Below are 17,276 nucleotides of genomic sequence, written 5' to 3'. Positions count from 1 at the left end.
ACTAGTATTGACCTATAAATGGAATAGTCAATATCCATCCCATAATGAAGGTGCTGCTTTTACTAGTAAAAACATATTCCCTCCGTCCCTATTTAGTTGTCCACTTTAGAAATGACACACAGATTAAGGCAACAATGATTAGCATAGTAAAATTACAATTTTACCCTTATAGTACAATTTTACAATTCCAAAATAAATTCACTCAAGATAACTAATCAATGCTGAAAAATTCATAAGTTTATTTACTTTATTTATGACAACTTTTCACTTCAAAATTACATCCACTTCTTTGAATTCAAGTGAAATAAATTGGAGGGAAACAACATACACTTTTACAATTTTTTATAACATTTAAAAATTTCCCATCAAAATATTTTGTTATAAAAAAATGCTTCAATGAAATGAGAAATCAAACAACCAATGGATACAAGACAAAATAAATCAAGTTCAATGAATGGAATAGATTTAAATATTTCTGTTGAAGTGGATCTTCAATCAATATAAGTGAGTCTTCTACTTTGATAGGAGTATTAGTTGAAACTTCAACTTTATTTCTGTCCATTTTTTAGTAAAAAATTGTTCAAAATTTTTACTCATAAACTAACAAAATGCTTTATGGGTAACTTAAAGGACTGTGTAACTCCCCAAGCATAATAAATGTATTGTCTGGTTCCAAAAAGAATGAATTACAGCTTACTAGAAATTTTCAAGAAGTTTAAATAAGGGTATAATAGGAAAAAATTTATTGTCCTTTCTTGATTTGTCAAAATGGATAACTAAAAGAGGAAATATGGACAACTAAATAGGGACGGAGGGAGTACTTACATATTATACAACGTGACATTAAACATCTTAAATTATGTGTCTAAATGCTTTAAAAAATTTAAGACAATCTTAGCTTAGTTATTACTATAGTACTTACCAATCTAAAACTTAATAATAATAGTTTCTATTTCTCTGTGTCCTTTTATCAATTAACAAACAATAAACATAACTGGACAACATCAGTCCAATCTCTATACCAATTTATCATATTGTAATAATAAACATCGTGCATTTCTTTCCTTAACGTACCAAGTTCAGCTAAGTAATTAATTTAAAATTAACAAAAGCGATGTAACCACAAAAACAAAATACTACTCCCTCCGTCCACAATTATTTGACAGGTATACTAAAAATAGATGTCCAAGATTAATTGTCAATTTAAACAATCAAGAAATAACTAATCACCTTTTTCCAATTCTGCCCTTAATGATAGTGTAGTTCAATTGAAAAGTTATGTAGACTTTTGGTATTCTTGGTATAGTAGGGTTATATTAGTCAAATTACACCTTCTATTAAATTTTCCTTGAGGGGTGTGCATGACCTTACCCTGACAAACAATTGTGGACGGAGGGAGTAAAAACTTATTAATAAGCTGGAAGAGTGTCACAATATAATCGTAATACTTTTATAGGAGAATGTGACTCTTAATAAAAATTCGAGAAAAGTGTTAAAAAGCACCCTTAAATTAAACTTCGCGAGATTTTTAGGGGCGTATTTCACTCGTATTGCAAGATTGTGGTGTATTTAAATTCAGTTAGTCAAGTAAAAAGTGTTTTTTAAGGCTGCTAGTAATTCAGAAAATCAGGAAAAGAAACTAGATTAATAATTCACGTCGAATTTAGAAATGTTTTCAATACTTTTCTGGTCATTTAATGAGTATAGTCACCTAATTTTGAAGGCAATAATTGATCGTAATAAATTGATAATGAAGAGTCATAGCATGAAGTCCACACAAATACTTGATTCCTTCAATAAATTTCCCCATTTTTCCTTTATCTATTCATTTTTTTTTCAAATTCCAGCTTTCTTAGTCTGCCCTTTCTTATTTTCTTGATTTTAGGTAAATTTTGTGTTTTAGATATGTATCTGAGACCTTTCCGAATTAGAAATACTAAAAATTGTAATATCAATTGTTATTACTCTTTTCTGTTTTTATTTCCTATTTAATTAATTTTTGATTTGTTGTTTTTTTTTTTTTTTTGTAGGTTGATTGTGCATGAATTTGTTAATCAGATTTAAGTTATTTTATTTTGAAGAAATCTTCAAATTTTTGTTGTAGGTGAATTTTTCCTTAATCTGAAGATGATATTGACATATATTATAATAATTATCTCGCTTTTTTCTCACACAAATTAAAGTGTTTGTGTTCGTGCAAATGTTAATTATTATCCTTTTAAATTTTTCATGAAACTTTAGTAAAAATTTAAATCAGTATATATATATGTGTGAGAGAGAATACCAATTTGGATATATTATACAAAAATAATAGAAATATTTTTGTATAACATTTCTATTGTTTTTTATATATTTTTTCATGTAGGAATATATTTTTAAAATGGGTCTGATTAAGGATTTTAAAAAAGAAAAGAAAAAGTCTAAATCAGAGTTGAAATCAATAGCTACTTCTCTTTCACTCTGAGATATAGTGATTTCATGTGGTTTGATTTTAAATAGTTTGTTTTATAAAATACATCAAAGACACTAAAATTATATTTTTTGCTTTCAGTATTTTACAAGTGATACTTTTACAATTACTCTCATTTTCCTTTCTCTTTATATCTTTTTTGAAATCCAAAAATTCTCTATAAAGGAAGATAAAAGGAATGAATGAAAGATACAATCAAGAATGAAAAATAACAAAAAAAAAAAAGGTTATGATTAAACCTTGTGCTGATTTTCTTATATTTTCTTGAAATTAACATTATCAGTTTACAAGAAGATTACGACATTACATAATTTTTTAAAAATATTATACTGTTTTTAATTTCAATATCTTTATAGAAGAAGAATATAACAATACTTTTTGCAATAATAAATATTATTTGAATGATCCTATGGAAAATCAATTCTAGTAAAGAACTTAAACTCATTATGATCAACTCTCACCTAAGTTTAAAATGGTACTACTATTTTCCTACCAATTATGCAAACATTCTACTATCTTCCTCAATCTCTTTAAGGTTTCCGGTAAGTGATTCAATAATTTACTTTTGGAAATTAAATTTTGTACAAGATATTGTGCATGGATTCAGATAAATGTAATAGCCTTTTCCTAATTAGATTCTATATTTGTAATCCTTAAATGTAGTATATAAATATCAAATGGCAAATCTTATAGCTAAAGTTTATCAAGAAAATCCTATAACTAAAAGGAGAATTCGAAATCCTTTTAACTTTAAATCTTTAATCCGTCTCTAAAAACTAACCTATTTTTTTTTTGGCTTAAAAATATTTAAAGATGGAAAGAGGCAGAAGAGAGAAGGCAATAATATTACTGGTTGCGACTCTTTCAACATGTTTCTCTGCTTATGGACAAGAAATGATCACTGATCCAAAAGAAGGTAATTTAATTATTTCCTCCTCTTGTGATTGTCGAGCTAGTTAATGATATTTGTAAAGGTTAATTTGGTAGAGTATATAAAAATAATGCTAAATAAAGTATATTAGTAATGTTTGCATTAATTATAGATAGATTATTTTTATGTATTGTTTGATTTGGTGCATTAAAAATAACATGCATTGCATAAAAAGTTTTATTTACAAAGATACCCTTCATAATTATGATGAAAAAGATGTAAAAAATGGTTATAAGGGACAATTGTGTCTTTAACCATTCTATTACATGCATTAAAACTAGGGGTATTCACAATTTGGATAAAAATCGATCCAAACTGGAAAATCAAACCAAACCGATTAAATAAACCGATTGTTGTACCGTAATTTTTCTATCTTTAGAAAAATCACTTTTTGAAATGTTCTAAGTATAAAACAATTTGAGAAATATACTTAGAAAAGAGTCGCCACTTAATTTTTTAAAGAAATTAAGAAAACTTAATTTAAAAAGGCTTTAACAAATAAACCTTTAAAAAATTAGAGAAAATGGGTAAGAAGTTCTTATTTCTACTCTAAGAAGGTATTAGCACTTAAAGTAGCCGCTAACCTGCGGTTATCCTACGACTTGACAAAAATAAATTTTTTGACTAATTCTTTGGGAAAATGATTTACATAAAAATAACAATTTATAATATTTGATTAATTTTAAGAAAATGATTAAATAAATGACACATTTTATATTATTTTTATTTTTTTTAGAGAAAGGGATCCAAAATGGAACATTTGACTCGAAATACAAGTGATTAGAATTTTAATAAAACTAGATTAATTAGAATTTATTTGACTTATTTTTTATTTATTTTTTAATAATAATTTAAACCAAATTGGTTTGAACATTGAAACCATTTAAAATTAATTGAGGAACAAAAGTTTTGACTAACCTTTTGAGAAAATGACCAAGTATGTATTTTTTTATTTTTAATTGATTGAAAAAGTTGACTAACATTTTTCAAGTTTATTTGAGAAAAATACTTTAACTTGAAAACAATTTTAAAAAATAGAGTAAAATGTGATTAAGTTAAAAAGCATTAAAGAACATATTTAATTTTTTTTAAGAACAAAAGGTTTTAACTTAAATTAAAGAATAAAAAAATTGATCGGCTACTTGATAAATAAAATAGCTGAATAAAAAAAAGATGTATTAAAAACAAACCAACACAAAGAAGTAACTCATCTTTTGGGGAATCTAATTAAGTTAATTAAAAAAATTAAGGTTAGAGTTAACAAACAACAATAATGAATAATCACAATTATGTATAATTTAAGAGCAAAGGAAAAAAAGGATTTGGGCCTTTCTTGGGCCTGCTGCAATTGATTTGGGCTTCAACCCTATTTCTACCCTTGAAACCCTGTGTATACACCAGGTGTATATTGCTGTATACACCAGGTGTATACTGCTGTATACGGGTAGTGTCTTGGCCTATTTTCCTGTATATTGAACCATATAACAACTGTATACAGTTCTCTTTAGCGCCTCCAACCTATGTTTTCGTTTCTGGCCACATGTTTGTTGCACCGAACTGGTATATCAGTGTATACTGTTGTATACAACATGTATACAGACCATTTTCAGCTTTTCGAGAACCTATTTCAGCTGCTCTTTTATTGCAAATATAAGGATACCTCGGAATGACTCAAGGATATGCAAGGGAGGAGTCCCAAAGAACTCATTGTATGAGTTATAACCCAACAAAGAAAAGATGAATCAGTATTTGAATAATGTGGAAAATGTGTTGAATGAACATTCATTTAAGCTTATACTACTTTAATAAGTATAATAAATCAAATTTATAATGTAACAACACGTACCAATGCTCTTAGTAAAGAAAGATACAAAATATGGGAACTTTGATGCAATGGAGTCTGGTAAACGGGAGGGGGAGTTTGGTAGCTAGGAGGGGGAGTGTTTTGATAACTAGGAGGAGGGGTACTTTGATAACTTGGGGGAGGGGTGTTTTGGTAATCAGCCTGTGCATAATAAGCCGGATACGAACTTTTTGAAGGTCGAGAATGACCTTGGTACGACGAGGATTTCCTTGGGGTTTTCTTCCCCTCATAAGAGATAGATGACACATCCTCTCTTTTCTTCTTCAACAGGTCCGAAGATTCGGACAAGGCAGTAACACGGGCTATCTTCCCAGTTCTCAATCCATCTTCGATAGTCTCACCTACCTTGACTATCTCAGCAAATTTTGCTCCAACGAGCAACATGATTCTGTCATAATATTCGAGCTCTTGCACCCGCACAAACACTTCGACAATTTCCTTTTCTGACATAGGAGGTCTAACTCTAGCTGTCTCCTTTCGCCATCTATATGTAAATTATCTGTAACTTTCGGTCGACTTCTGTTTCATCTTCTCCAAGGAGTAACGATCAGGAACAATCTCCACATTGTAGGCGAATCATTCAATGAAGTCCTTAGCCAGAGCGTTCCAGCTAGACCACTGTCTTGTTTCATGAGACGTAAACCATTCTAGAGTCTCTCCGTTCAGACTGTGGCTAAAAAGCCGCATTAACAAAGTTGTCTCTCCCAACTCCAACGAGTTGGTCACAGTAGGCCCTCAGGTGTGCTAAGGGGTTCCCCATTCCTCTAAAGATGTCAAATTTTGGCACCTTGAACCCTTCCGGGAGGTCCAAATTCGGATGAATGCATAGGTCTTCGTAACTCAACCCAACAACCTCGGGAATGCAGTTCAACTCCTTCATGGCTTTTCTAATTTCCTCCTTCATATCTATCTTGGCGGTCTCTTCCTTTGACCTCCACTCTCTCTCATTTTCCTCATATTGGTCGAGCTCCGAACCATGGGCATCATGCTTGTTGGGGATCGGTATTTAGAAAGTGGCCTTTTGCGATAGTGGTGGAGCAATAGAGGGACTCTGGCCATTTAAAGGGGCGTGATAGTTTTGGGAGAAAGGCTGGGGGCTGGTATACTGGTTTTGGTGAGGGAGGGAAGTGTGTGGGTTATTAGCGTTTTGGCTGTGAGGGAGTAGGCCAGTTTGGTGGTTTGCATTGGGGGAAGGAGTGGTGCTTGAAGGTTGGTATTTTGAGGAGAGGGTGGTGTTTGATAAGAGGCTGAGGCGTAATGAGGTTTTTGGGTGGTAAGGTCAATGATGGAGGGATTACGAGCAGGACTTGAAGGCGAGTTTTGAGCTTGCTCCATGTTAGAAGGGGGAATTTGAGCAGGAGGTCTTCCGTCTGGTTGAGCGTTGACAGCAAAAATAGGAGGAGGCAAATCTTATTTTCTTTGCATCTCGACTCTCATCTCAGCAATTTGTTGCATCAACTGCAGAATCAGTTCATTCTGATCGGCAAGGGCGGGCTGAGCCACCACGACATTAGTAAGGCCGAGTTCTTCGTTGTTATCACCCATTGCTGCTTTTCCCTTGTGTGAACTTTGACTGAGGAAGGAATCTGTATGACCTTTAGATCTAGTGAAATAAGGATGATCGGCCAGTGTATCAACACTGATTAGTTCTAACTACTTATAGAGAAAAACAACTCAAAGGCAAATCTGTTAGTATTAGTTCTGGATGAATAATGCAAGATATCACATAGAAGGCATATAAACACATAAGAGTTGCTTCGTTTGAGAACATGTTAATACACGAATAATGAGGATTGATTTTTTGAACAAGCAGGAATTTGCTCGTTTTATTTTGAGGCTGGTGACAAAGAAAGGTTGAATTGCATTGAGCTAAGGTCTTCTTGCTGCATCTCTCGACGTCTGTTGATGTGAATTCAATGTTTCCTTGTAGAATGAAGGGGAAAAAGAATTTTTTTAAAAAAGATAGGGGTCGGGCCTTGAAAGGCTGCCTACGTATCTCCGAAAGGGAATTCAGGCCCTACGTAGTTCGAATACTAAAGGAAATTCTCATTTTCATTCATTCATTTCTTGAAGATTACAAGAAAAGTAAAAAACATATAATAAAGCTCCTAAAAGACAGATGGTGCCTTCATCAAAGTTGCTTTTTCTGATTGTTGCATTAATCACGGGGGGTAAACTCATATGCTTCAATGGCGATTTTCTCATTCTCTTCTTTCCAACGTCCCTGGAAAGGAGGCCTATAGACAATTTCCTCCCTGGTATCTTCTTCAACAGTTTCAGGTCCAGTGCCTTCAGGACTACTGGCGTTGGCCTCTTGGTTGAAGAAGGAGTATTTTCTGTGTAGCTTTTGGAGCCTCGTGGTTATATCATTGTTGAAGACATCGCATTGCTTCCGCATAGCGGTCGTCTCTTTGTTTATGATAGCATGTCTTGTTATCTTAGCCGCTAACTCCGCGTCTAGTACTGCATTTTTGGCTTGCACAACTGCGGTGGCTAGTTCTACTTCTACTCTTCTTTCTCCCATCTCTCAAATCTCCTGTTTTAATCGAAGCAGTTTTATCCTTAGACTCTCCTCAGTCATTTTCACTTCGACATTCTTTCCCTTTTCCATCGTAGCAGCAATTTCATCTTTCCTGAGATGATAGAGTAATGTTTTAGGATTTGGTAGTAAGATTTTATTTCTGGTTAAGAAACTCAAAACTCATGGAATTTTGGTCAGATATTTTGGTAGTGACTTTGTATTTAGAATTGTGGAGATTTCAAAAAAAATTCAAAAAGGAGTGGGCTAAAATGTCCTCATTCAAAGCAACAAATCACATAAATAGTTAAATCACACAAATATCGCGTCCTAAACATTCATGTGACCCTTTTGCCCAGGGTAGGCGTAACGATTTGAAGGATGTATTGCGCTATTTAAAACAAATTGTTGCATCCCCCAAAATAAGATTCATTAATGATTGGAGAATTCATTACAAAGTCAACAAAGGGGATACATCTTTTAGGGAAGGGATAAACGACAAATACAAGAACATCAATCCCACGCAGGGGAATAAGATAACTAAAAGGCTGAAGGACCTGCTCCTCCTCTTGCTTTTTTTACTTCTTCGTGAATGAGGAATTTGCTAGTCATCACATGCGACTCGGCGAACACAGCTTTGAAAGACATCGACACACCCTGGAGAGTGTTAAGCTAATCATCCAAATTCGAATCCAAACGTAGCAAGCAGGCTCTTGCGTTAGCTAACTCTTGTGTGGCAAAGGCTAAGGTCCTTTGGCTTTCATATTTCTCGATGCTGGAACTCTTGTTCCCTACGCAGGTATCCTTGCTCCCTACGTTGAAACTCTTGCTCTCTTCGGTCCCATTCCTGCTGAAAGTGGTAGGCTTGGATTTGGAGCCTTACTTGGACATCTTTAATCTGTCGGCCCGTGCGTGGTGTCGGGTCAAGTGTATCACGTAGATCATCCTGCAACCATTTTTTGTATTCATCCTGCAATCATATCTATTTTCTGTCATGCTCTCCTTTAGGTTGACCCGTCCAGCTCATTATTGACGAATATCCTTGGTGTAAGGTATCTTGTCGCACTCGTTATAGTCAAAGACGTAGCGGCTAGTGTCTCCTTTAAAAGGTAGAATTTGTTTTTTGCTGAATTGTCGCATTACCCTGCTAGGATTGTAAGGTCGTACCCTTCTAATGCCAAGAAGGATTATGAAATGACACTTAGCCCCCTAAACAACTATTTTTTCTGACATGAAATCTTGAAACATCCATTGTACGTTTTCACCTTTTATGTCGTGGAAGACTTTAGCCCATGCTTCCCTAGTGCTGTGCATCTCGAACCTGTTGATGCTCAAATGGAACTCGTAATGGTCGAGGTGGCTTTCTTTTTTTGGTTCGGCCAATTTCTGCTTCTGAGTCTCGTATGTCTTCACTAGATTTTTAGACATCCGCCACTGTAGCAAGATATTATAACCTTGAAAAAATGGAAACTCGTTTTTGCATTGACCCAAAGATCAATATATGTCAACCACAATGATCGGGGCCAGATTGAAGTATTTCTTGACTTGTCCCTTTTTACCAATACCCTTAAAGATGGCGTAAGTTACCATGACAATCCGAGTATCAATTTCGTTCCCTCCGTCCTGAGGGAATACCATCGTCCCTAAGAGGCATACGACAAATGCTAAGGTTTGAGTTTGACTCCAACTACTGCGACTGAGAAACTCATTTGAAAAATTCTTATAATAGTTCTCATGTCCCCATCGTTCGTAGAATTTCACAAATGGAATACTCGGGGTGTCTAGCCAGTCTGCATTTACCAGTAACAACATGTTCTTCAATTCTTTGCTGGTCGGCTTATCTGGTAGCAAAATGTGATAATCTGGATGATTTCTCATTTTCTGGCACATTTTGACATTGTCTAGACAATCTTTGATCTCTTCAATAGTTGGTGTCATTTTGACATCTCCGAAGCGAAACACCATCCTCTCATCATCCCAAAATCAAGTGACCACCTCAATGAACTTAGGCTAAACTTTGAGATTCATTATCGACGGGAAATGACCCAAATAAATGAAAAGTTCTCTTTTCTGATATGCATTGAGATTGTACCACCACACACAAAGGAGGTTTGACATCTCGATGACCATTTTGAAACTCAAGTGTTGCTTGGCCATCTACAAAAAACATACAAAGAATTAGATACCCCCCAAATCCAAGAAACAACAATTTGTCAAACAACGCATACATCCTTCAAACACGTAAGTATGAACGTCCGTTCGAGTCGTGAGCCTTTTGGACTCAAGGTGGTCTTTCTAATGGACCCAACACGCCTTGGGAGTTGGGTCATCTGAAGCCAATGCTCTAAATTTTGGGATTGAGTTTGGGTCTACGCTATTCTTGACTAAGAGTGGGCTTTCTTTATAGTAGATTGGTGACCCGAGCGGACTACTTGGGTTGGGACAGTTAACGACCGTTGACTATCCAGTAGCCAACTACATTCGTCAGGGTGTCCCAAAAACAATTTGGTTAACGAACGAATGCGGCCCGCATAGTCGTCCTTTAAGTGGGAAATAAAAAATAAGCGTCGTTTGACGAAATATGTTATGACATGAATGCAACAGTTTATAGCAATTTAAACACATTAAGCACAAATAAATAATTCAACAATTAATAACAATTAGTCAAATAGTCAAATCTTATGGTTAGAACTTAATTAACTCCCCAGCAAAGTCGTCATTTCTGTTGTGCCGTAATTTTTCTATCTTTAGAAAAATCACTTTTTGAAATGTTCTAAGTATAAAACAATTTGAGAAATATACTTAGAAAAGAGTCGCCACTTAATTTTTTAAAGAAATTAAGTAAACTTAATTTAAAAAGGCTTTAACAAATAAACCTTTAAAAATTTAGAGAAAATTGGTAAGAAGTTCTTATTTCTACTCTAAGAAGGTATTAGCACTTAAAGTAGCTGCTAACCTACGGTTATCCTACGACTTAACAAAAATAATTTTTTTGACTAATTCTTTGGGGAAAAATGATTTAACATAAAAAATAACAATTTATAATATTTGATTAATTTTAATAAAATGATTAAATAAATGACACATTTTATATTATTTTATTTTATTTAGAGAAAGGGATCCAAAATGGAACATTTGACTCGAAATACAAGTGATTAGAATTTTAATAAAACTAGATTAATTAGAATTTATTTGACTTATTTTTTATTTTATTTTTTAATAATAATTTAAACCAAATTGGTTTGAATATTGAAACCATTTAAAATTAATTGAGGAACAAAAGTTTTGACTAATCTTTTGAAAAAATGACCAAGTATGTATTTTTTTTTTAATTGATTGAAAAAGTTGACTAACATTTTTCAAGTTTATTTGAGAAAAATACTTTAACTTGAAAACAATTTTAAAAATGAGTAAATGTGATTAAGTTAAAAGCATTAAAGAACATATTTAATTTTTTTAAGAACAAAAGGTTTAACTTAATTAAAGATAAAAAATATGATCGGCTACTTGATAAATAAAATAGTTGAATAAAAAAAAAGATGTATTAAAAACAAACCAACACAAAGAAGTAATTCATCTTTTGGGGAATCTAATTAAGTTAATTAATAATTTGAAGGCTAGAGTTAACAAACAACAACAATCAATAATCACAATTATATATAATTTAAGAGCAAAGGAAAAAAAGGATTTGGGCCTTTCTTGGGCCTGCTACAACTGATTTGGGCTTCAACCCTATTTCTACCCTTGAAACCCTGTGTATACACTAGGGGTATACTGCTGTATACGGATTGTGTATTGGCCCATCTTCCTGTATATTGAACCATATAACAACTGTATACAGTCCTCTTTAGCGCCTCCAACCTAGTTTTCGTTTCTAGCCCATGTTTGCTACACTGAACTGTATATCAGTGTATACTGTTGTATACAACATGTATACAGATCATTTTCAGCTTTCCGAGAACCTATTTCAGCTGCTCTTTTATTGCAAATATAAGGATACCTCGGAATGACTCAAGGATATGCAAGGGAGGAGTCCCAAAGAACTCATGCTACTCTCTTAATAGGGACTTAACTATTAGCATACATGTACGAGAAATCTAGACTTTAATATCTTCCAAATCAAAGAAAACAAAACAAACAGAAAAGAAGGGAGGGAAAAGGGACCTAGTTCAAACTAACAAAGAAGATAAATCTAAGTGGGGATTTAAAATACTCCTAACTATCACTTGCAAGTAGTAATAGACATATGATACATATGCTAATGATCACGACTAAAATTCACACATTTACAATGACTTTTCATACAAATCAGTAACAACAAACAAATTGCTAAAAATTGGGAGTAGGTCCATGAATATAGCACATAGACACAGTCATATTGTCAAATCCAAAGTAAACTTAGACTCATAGTATTCGGTACTAATGACTCTCATGTAAATTCTATAGTCCGCGCAATGGTTATCTCGCCTTCAAGTAAAATATATTAAAAGAAGTGGAACTTGTTACATTCTTTTACAACCAATGACACAAACTATAGAGATAAACATGATGTGATTTAAACATGAGTTGATGAATCAAACCTTTTATCAAGATCTAATTAAAACAGCCCACTTTTTAGCCGAAGTAAACCGTTGCCGCTTAAGAAACTAGTGTTATTACGCAAGGAATCATACACCCAATACTCATGAGAAGTTGTGACCTTATATTCTATCAAAGCAAGCGACTAATGACAGAAAAATTAGATTCCATACGAAGAGTAGCCAAATAGTGATTAAGACCATGCTATTTAGGAGTCCTCTTAATAATTTTAGCAGCCAAACAAGACAGAAAACAGATACTACGCTTGACACATTTCAAGAGCTCAAATTTTACCCACAAGAAGAGATTTCAGAACACTTAGAGAGATTGGAGATCTGAACAAGTCAATATGCTGAGGCAGTTTGAAAAGAGAAAATAGACAGTAAACTGGGAAGAGAATAAGAACAAGATAGGTTGAAATGTGAAAAAAAGATAAAATCCTACACTTTACATTAACTCGACTTCCAATAATTAACAGTTTTTTTTTTTTTTTTTAAAAAAACTTCAACCAAAGTATCAATACGAAAAGAGATACAAAGGGGGCTCAAACGACCTGTAAACAAGATGAAGAAAGCAAAGCATAACTCACATCATTCAAAAAGGAAGACGAGAAATAAGGGGGGGGGGGGGTGTTACTTTGAAAAGCTTAAACCAAAACTAGAGCACATGAAACTTATGCAAGAATTAATATTTGAACGAATACGAGTAGTGTTGAGTAGATTAGCAAGAACATCACTACACTACTAATAAGAACCCTATTAAAACTAGCTACGCCATTGGTTGGCATAAAAACAAATTCCTCATTCGAACAGCGACAGCCAAACAGAAATAAAGATTTCACAATCTCGCAGATATTAAGTAGGGATAAACGAGATGAAGAGGTTACCTTTCCGTGAGCAGCGAGACTATGACAAACGAGCTGAGAACAATGACTCTTCTACTATGAAATCTAAATACGAACACTAAGCTAAGAAAATTCAAGCGTCGATCTTCTCGAAACTTAGAATCAGAAAGCAAGATATAAAATTCTTAAGTTTAAAATGTCTATCACTCAAACCAAGCTCAAAACCGTCGTCCTCATCCTTGGAGCATGGAAAACTATTTATAGGGAAAGATTGAGCGATTTAGGGGGGAAATCCGTTGGGAAATTCAAACAAAAATTTGAATTTCTTCTACTATTTTCGAAGCAAGTAAAGGGGATGGGAGAAAGCTGAATTCCGCAAAAAAGGGAAAAAGGGGACGTGAGGGCGGCTGATGTCGACGCCTTCATAGTAGCGTCTTTTCCCGGGTTTGCCGGACTGATGCATATGGAGGAAGAAGATGTACAGGGGTCGTTTGGGTCGGGTTGCGTGAAGAAGACGAGTATAGGGTCATAGGGTATGACTCTTGAAGTTATATGAAAAGGAGTAATTGATGATACCTTCAAAATTTTAAATTTTCTTAGAAAAATAATTAGTTTTGTTATCAATAATTCAATAAAGTCTTGAAAATAGTATGAATTCTTTTTTATAAAAAAATCACCAAAATAAAGAATTTGACTGGAGAAGAAGAAGAAGAAAAAGAAAAGAAAAAAAAAGGGAGAGTGGTTCAACTTGATGTGGGGGTGGGAGGTGAAGAAAAAGAAAGAAAATTGAGGGATGGATCACTTGAAATTGCGGGGGAGTCAAAAAGTAAGAGAGAGAAATAAAGAAAAAAAAAAGGATAAAAGAAAAACTTAAAATGAAAAAAAATTACATTTTAAATTAAACTAACATGTGTCATGTAATGATTGGTGTGTGAACACACTTGCTTCTTAAAATTTGGAGCTGATCGAAAAATGATACAATAATATCTGTTCAAAATTATTTAGTGGGGTAATAGGACGGTTACAAAGTTGAGGTGTCTTTTTTAAAATTTGGGACAACTTCAATGGTGACTTTATGTCTTTTATCTATCATTATACATACATAATATATTATCTATATAAACAATTTTAAAGATCTTATATGTGTTTTCATCAAAATTTATTTTTAATCTATTTATGAAAGCAAAAATGTTCAAAACGAGAACATTTATCTTATTGTTTTCATGTATATGCGTGTCTATGACAATTTTTGGTGGGATTAGAATTGTCATTGTCTCTTCCTTCTAGGCCAAATGGTGAATCTTGAAGCTTTATTCATAATAAATTTAGTGATCAGAAGTTCTATAATGTCAGTCGTTCTAACTATTTTTCGTTTTGAATAGACTGTTGTCATGACTTTTTTTCTCGTTTTAGATGAATTGTTTCTCTCATTTTTGTGTATGGTTAATAACCAAATCAAACTGAAATCGATAAATGTATATAATGTTTGGTTTTGAGAATTTAAAAATTGATTATGTTGGTTTGGTTTTGATTTTGACCAATAATCGATCCAAATCGATTCGTGAACACCCCTAATTAAAATCATTGCATTACTAATTCCTAAGAATCCATGGTATTAGTAATACACACATTAATACACAACAGAGTATATAACTAATGATTGACTTAGTTATACATAAATTGGAAAAGAATACCAAACAAGGTATTATAGTAATACACAAAACTAATGCGTACATTATTTTTTCTAATACACTCTATCAAACGGCCCCTTAGACTAGCAAAATGAGAATTATTTAAGAAGCGGGTACTATCAACTAGAAGTTCCCTAGTGGGATAATTGATAATACTGGTGGACTGCGACGGGATAGTTAATAATGGTGGGCGATGAAAATAACTATAAATGGATGAAATTGGTTATTGATTTTTTTGAACAAATATTTTAATAATATTAACATTTGGTTACATATCTTAATCATCAAATCTAGTAAGTGATTGTAAAAAATTTTTAAAAGAAAAGAAAAAAAAAACACTTTAATAGCTAATCTAGATGAATATTTAAGATTCAGATATTAAAGATAAATAATTTAATGACTGAAATCAAAATGATTAAGATATCATACATTAGTAGTAAATAAATGAGACCTTAATGAATTCGAATAAATTTTAATAATTAAGATATATAACAAATTCTTATATATTATCATTAAGATGTTATCCATTCAACTATTTCAATAAAGAAACTAAGTACTACTCATGCACTTTAATATTTCATCCGTCCCTAATTACTTGTCAATTTTTGAATTGACACACCTATTAAGAAAATAATAATTGACACAATGAGTTTACCATTTTATCCCTAGTAATTAAGAAGTGGATGAATTAAAAATTTAAGATTTTCAAGAAGTTATATCCTTTTCAGAATTAATTAATTGAGGGTACAATGGGTAATTTTTTTTAATCCTTTTTTGATTTGTCAAAATGGACAAGTAAAAAAAGAAAAATTTGATAAGTAATTACTCCATTTGTTCATTTTTAATTGTTGGTTTTCTTTTTTTAGAGTCAAACTATAAGAACTTTGACAAACATTTTACTATGTATATTTTCATCATATTGATATGCAAAAAATTACAATTTGTAGTAATTTTTGTATAATTTTTGAATATCTATTTTTTTTAAAAATCGAATTACTGTAATTTAATTTAAATTTAAAATACTAGTCAAATTGACTTTTGAAAAACGCAACATGACAAACAAAAGTGAACGGAAGAAATAGTTATAGAGGGAGTTGTTAATTTACAAACAATACATTTAATTATACGATGACAAACAAAACATGTCGTAATTACTATTACATTGTATAATTACTAAGTGATAATTACCCTAATAATTACACTCATTCCAATTAGATGGTGACTTTTCAAACGGAATTTAGGAAGTTGATATTCGTTCTTTGAGCTTAATGATTGTGACTTTTATTTTAATAAAAAGAAAATATTTAAAATGATTTTTTTCGAAAAGAGATATGAGCTAATTATGTAACACAGAGGTATAAATTAGCCAAATTTTAAAACAGAAGATATAACTTCTATGCTTTCTGTGTTTTTGCTGAAATCACATTTGTGTGAGTGTGACCTACTTGATGCAACGAATTGTGTAGTAGTAGTAATTAATTACTGCCGGAATGTTCAGTGAGGGCGCTAGAGGCCATTCAAGGGAGACTCGAAGATCCACTGGGCTATTTGAGGAATTGGGTGAAGGAGAAAGACCCATGCACTCATTGGTTTTTTGTGCGCTGCATTCAAAACCAAACGGAAGGGTATCAGCATGTTCAAGAATTGTACGTAACCCTACTGGGTTCCCCTTTCGATCTCTTACCGATTGAGTTTATATATAATCTATGTTGTAGCTTACAATTTTTTTGTGTGGACTTGCAGGCGTCTGATGAAATTGTCCCTTTCTGGTACACTAGCTCCTGAGCTTGGCCAACTTAAACATATGGAAATTTTGTGAGTCCCTATAACATTCATTTGATATTTGTTAGAGTGGGTTTAAGTTTCACATTGGTTGTTGGGGATAGACAGATGGTGTGCTTATATGGACTTTGACAATCTTTTCCTCATGAGCTAACTTTTGGGGTTGAGTTAGACTCATGTATCATATCTTTATTCTTTACATGGTATCAAAGCCAAGTCCATTCCCGTTTGGGTTTCCAATCCATGCTCTTGTTGGGCCTGGGCGTGAAGGGGAGTGTTAGAATGGGTTAAAGTCCCACATTGGTTGGGATAGACTAGTGGTCTGCTCATATGAACTTAATCAATCCTTTTCTTATGAGCTAATTTTGGAGTTGAGTTAGGCCGAAATGTCATATCTTTACAATATTTATTCAGCTGTAATTTTTGGTGATTATGATTTCATTTTTGCTTTTTCAAGGAATTTCATGTGGAACAACATTAGCGGCAGCATACCTAAGGAGATAGGCAGCATCACTGCTCTGAGCCTACTGTATGTCTCTCTTCAGTGCTCAATTTCACTCTAATCATTGTTAACAGAACCCCTTTTTGTTTGAGATGA

General features: G+C 32.9%; 1 protein-coding gene across 3 annotated transcripts in view; it reads left to right on the top strand.

The window, feature by feature from the left end:
- The first annotated feature begins 1,837 nt into the window (after nucleotides 1-1,837).
- Nucleotides 1,838-17,276, top strand: part of LOC102605474 (probable LRR receptor-like serine/threonine-protein kinase At1g06840) — a 36,911-nt gene continuing 21,472 nt past the window's right edge. For 2 of the 3 annotated variants that reach the window (XM_006360566.2, XM_015314923.1), the window contains exons 1-6: nucleotides 1,838-1,885; nucleotides 2,031-2,104; nucleotides 3,284-3,386; nucleotides 16,395-16,542; nucleotides 16,640-16,711; nucleotides 17,136-17,207. In XM_006360566.2, coding sequence (XP_006360628.1) covers nucleotides 3,284-3,386; nucleotides 16,395-16,542; nucleotides 16,640-16,711; nucleotides 17,136-17,207 — 395 coding nt within the window. In that variant the 5' untranslated portion in view covers nucleotides 1,838-1,885; nucleotides 2,031-2,104. The remainder of the gene's footprint in view (nucleotides 1,886-2,030; nucleotides 2,105-3,283; nucleotides 3,387-16,394; nucleotides 16,543-16,639; nucleotides 16,712-17,135; nucleotides 17,208-17,276) is intronic. The other variant, XM_015314922.1, reaches the window with a different exon arrangement.

The sequence above is a fragment of the Solanum tuberosum genome, unplaced genomic scaffold, assembly GCF_000226075.1.
Source record: "Solanum tuberosum cultivar DM 1-3 516 R44 unplaced genomic scaffold, SolTub_3.0 scf00325, whole genome shotgun sequence".
Taxonomy (NCBI): Eukaryota; Viridiplantae; Streptophyta; class Magnoliopsida; order Solanales; family Solanaceae; genus Solanum; species Solanum tuberosum.
This window is presented reverse-complemented; position numbering and strand designations above follow the sequence as displayed.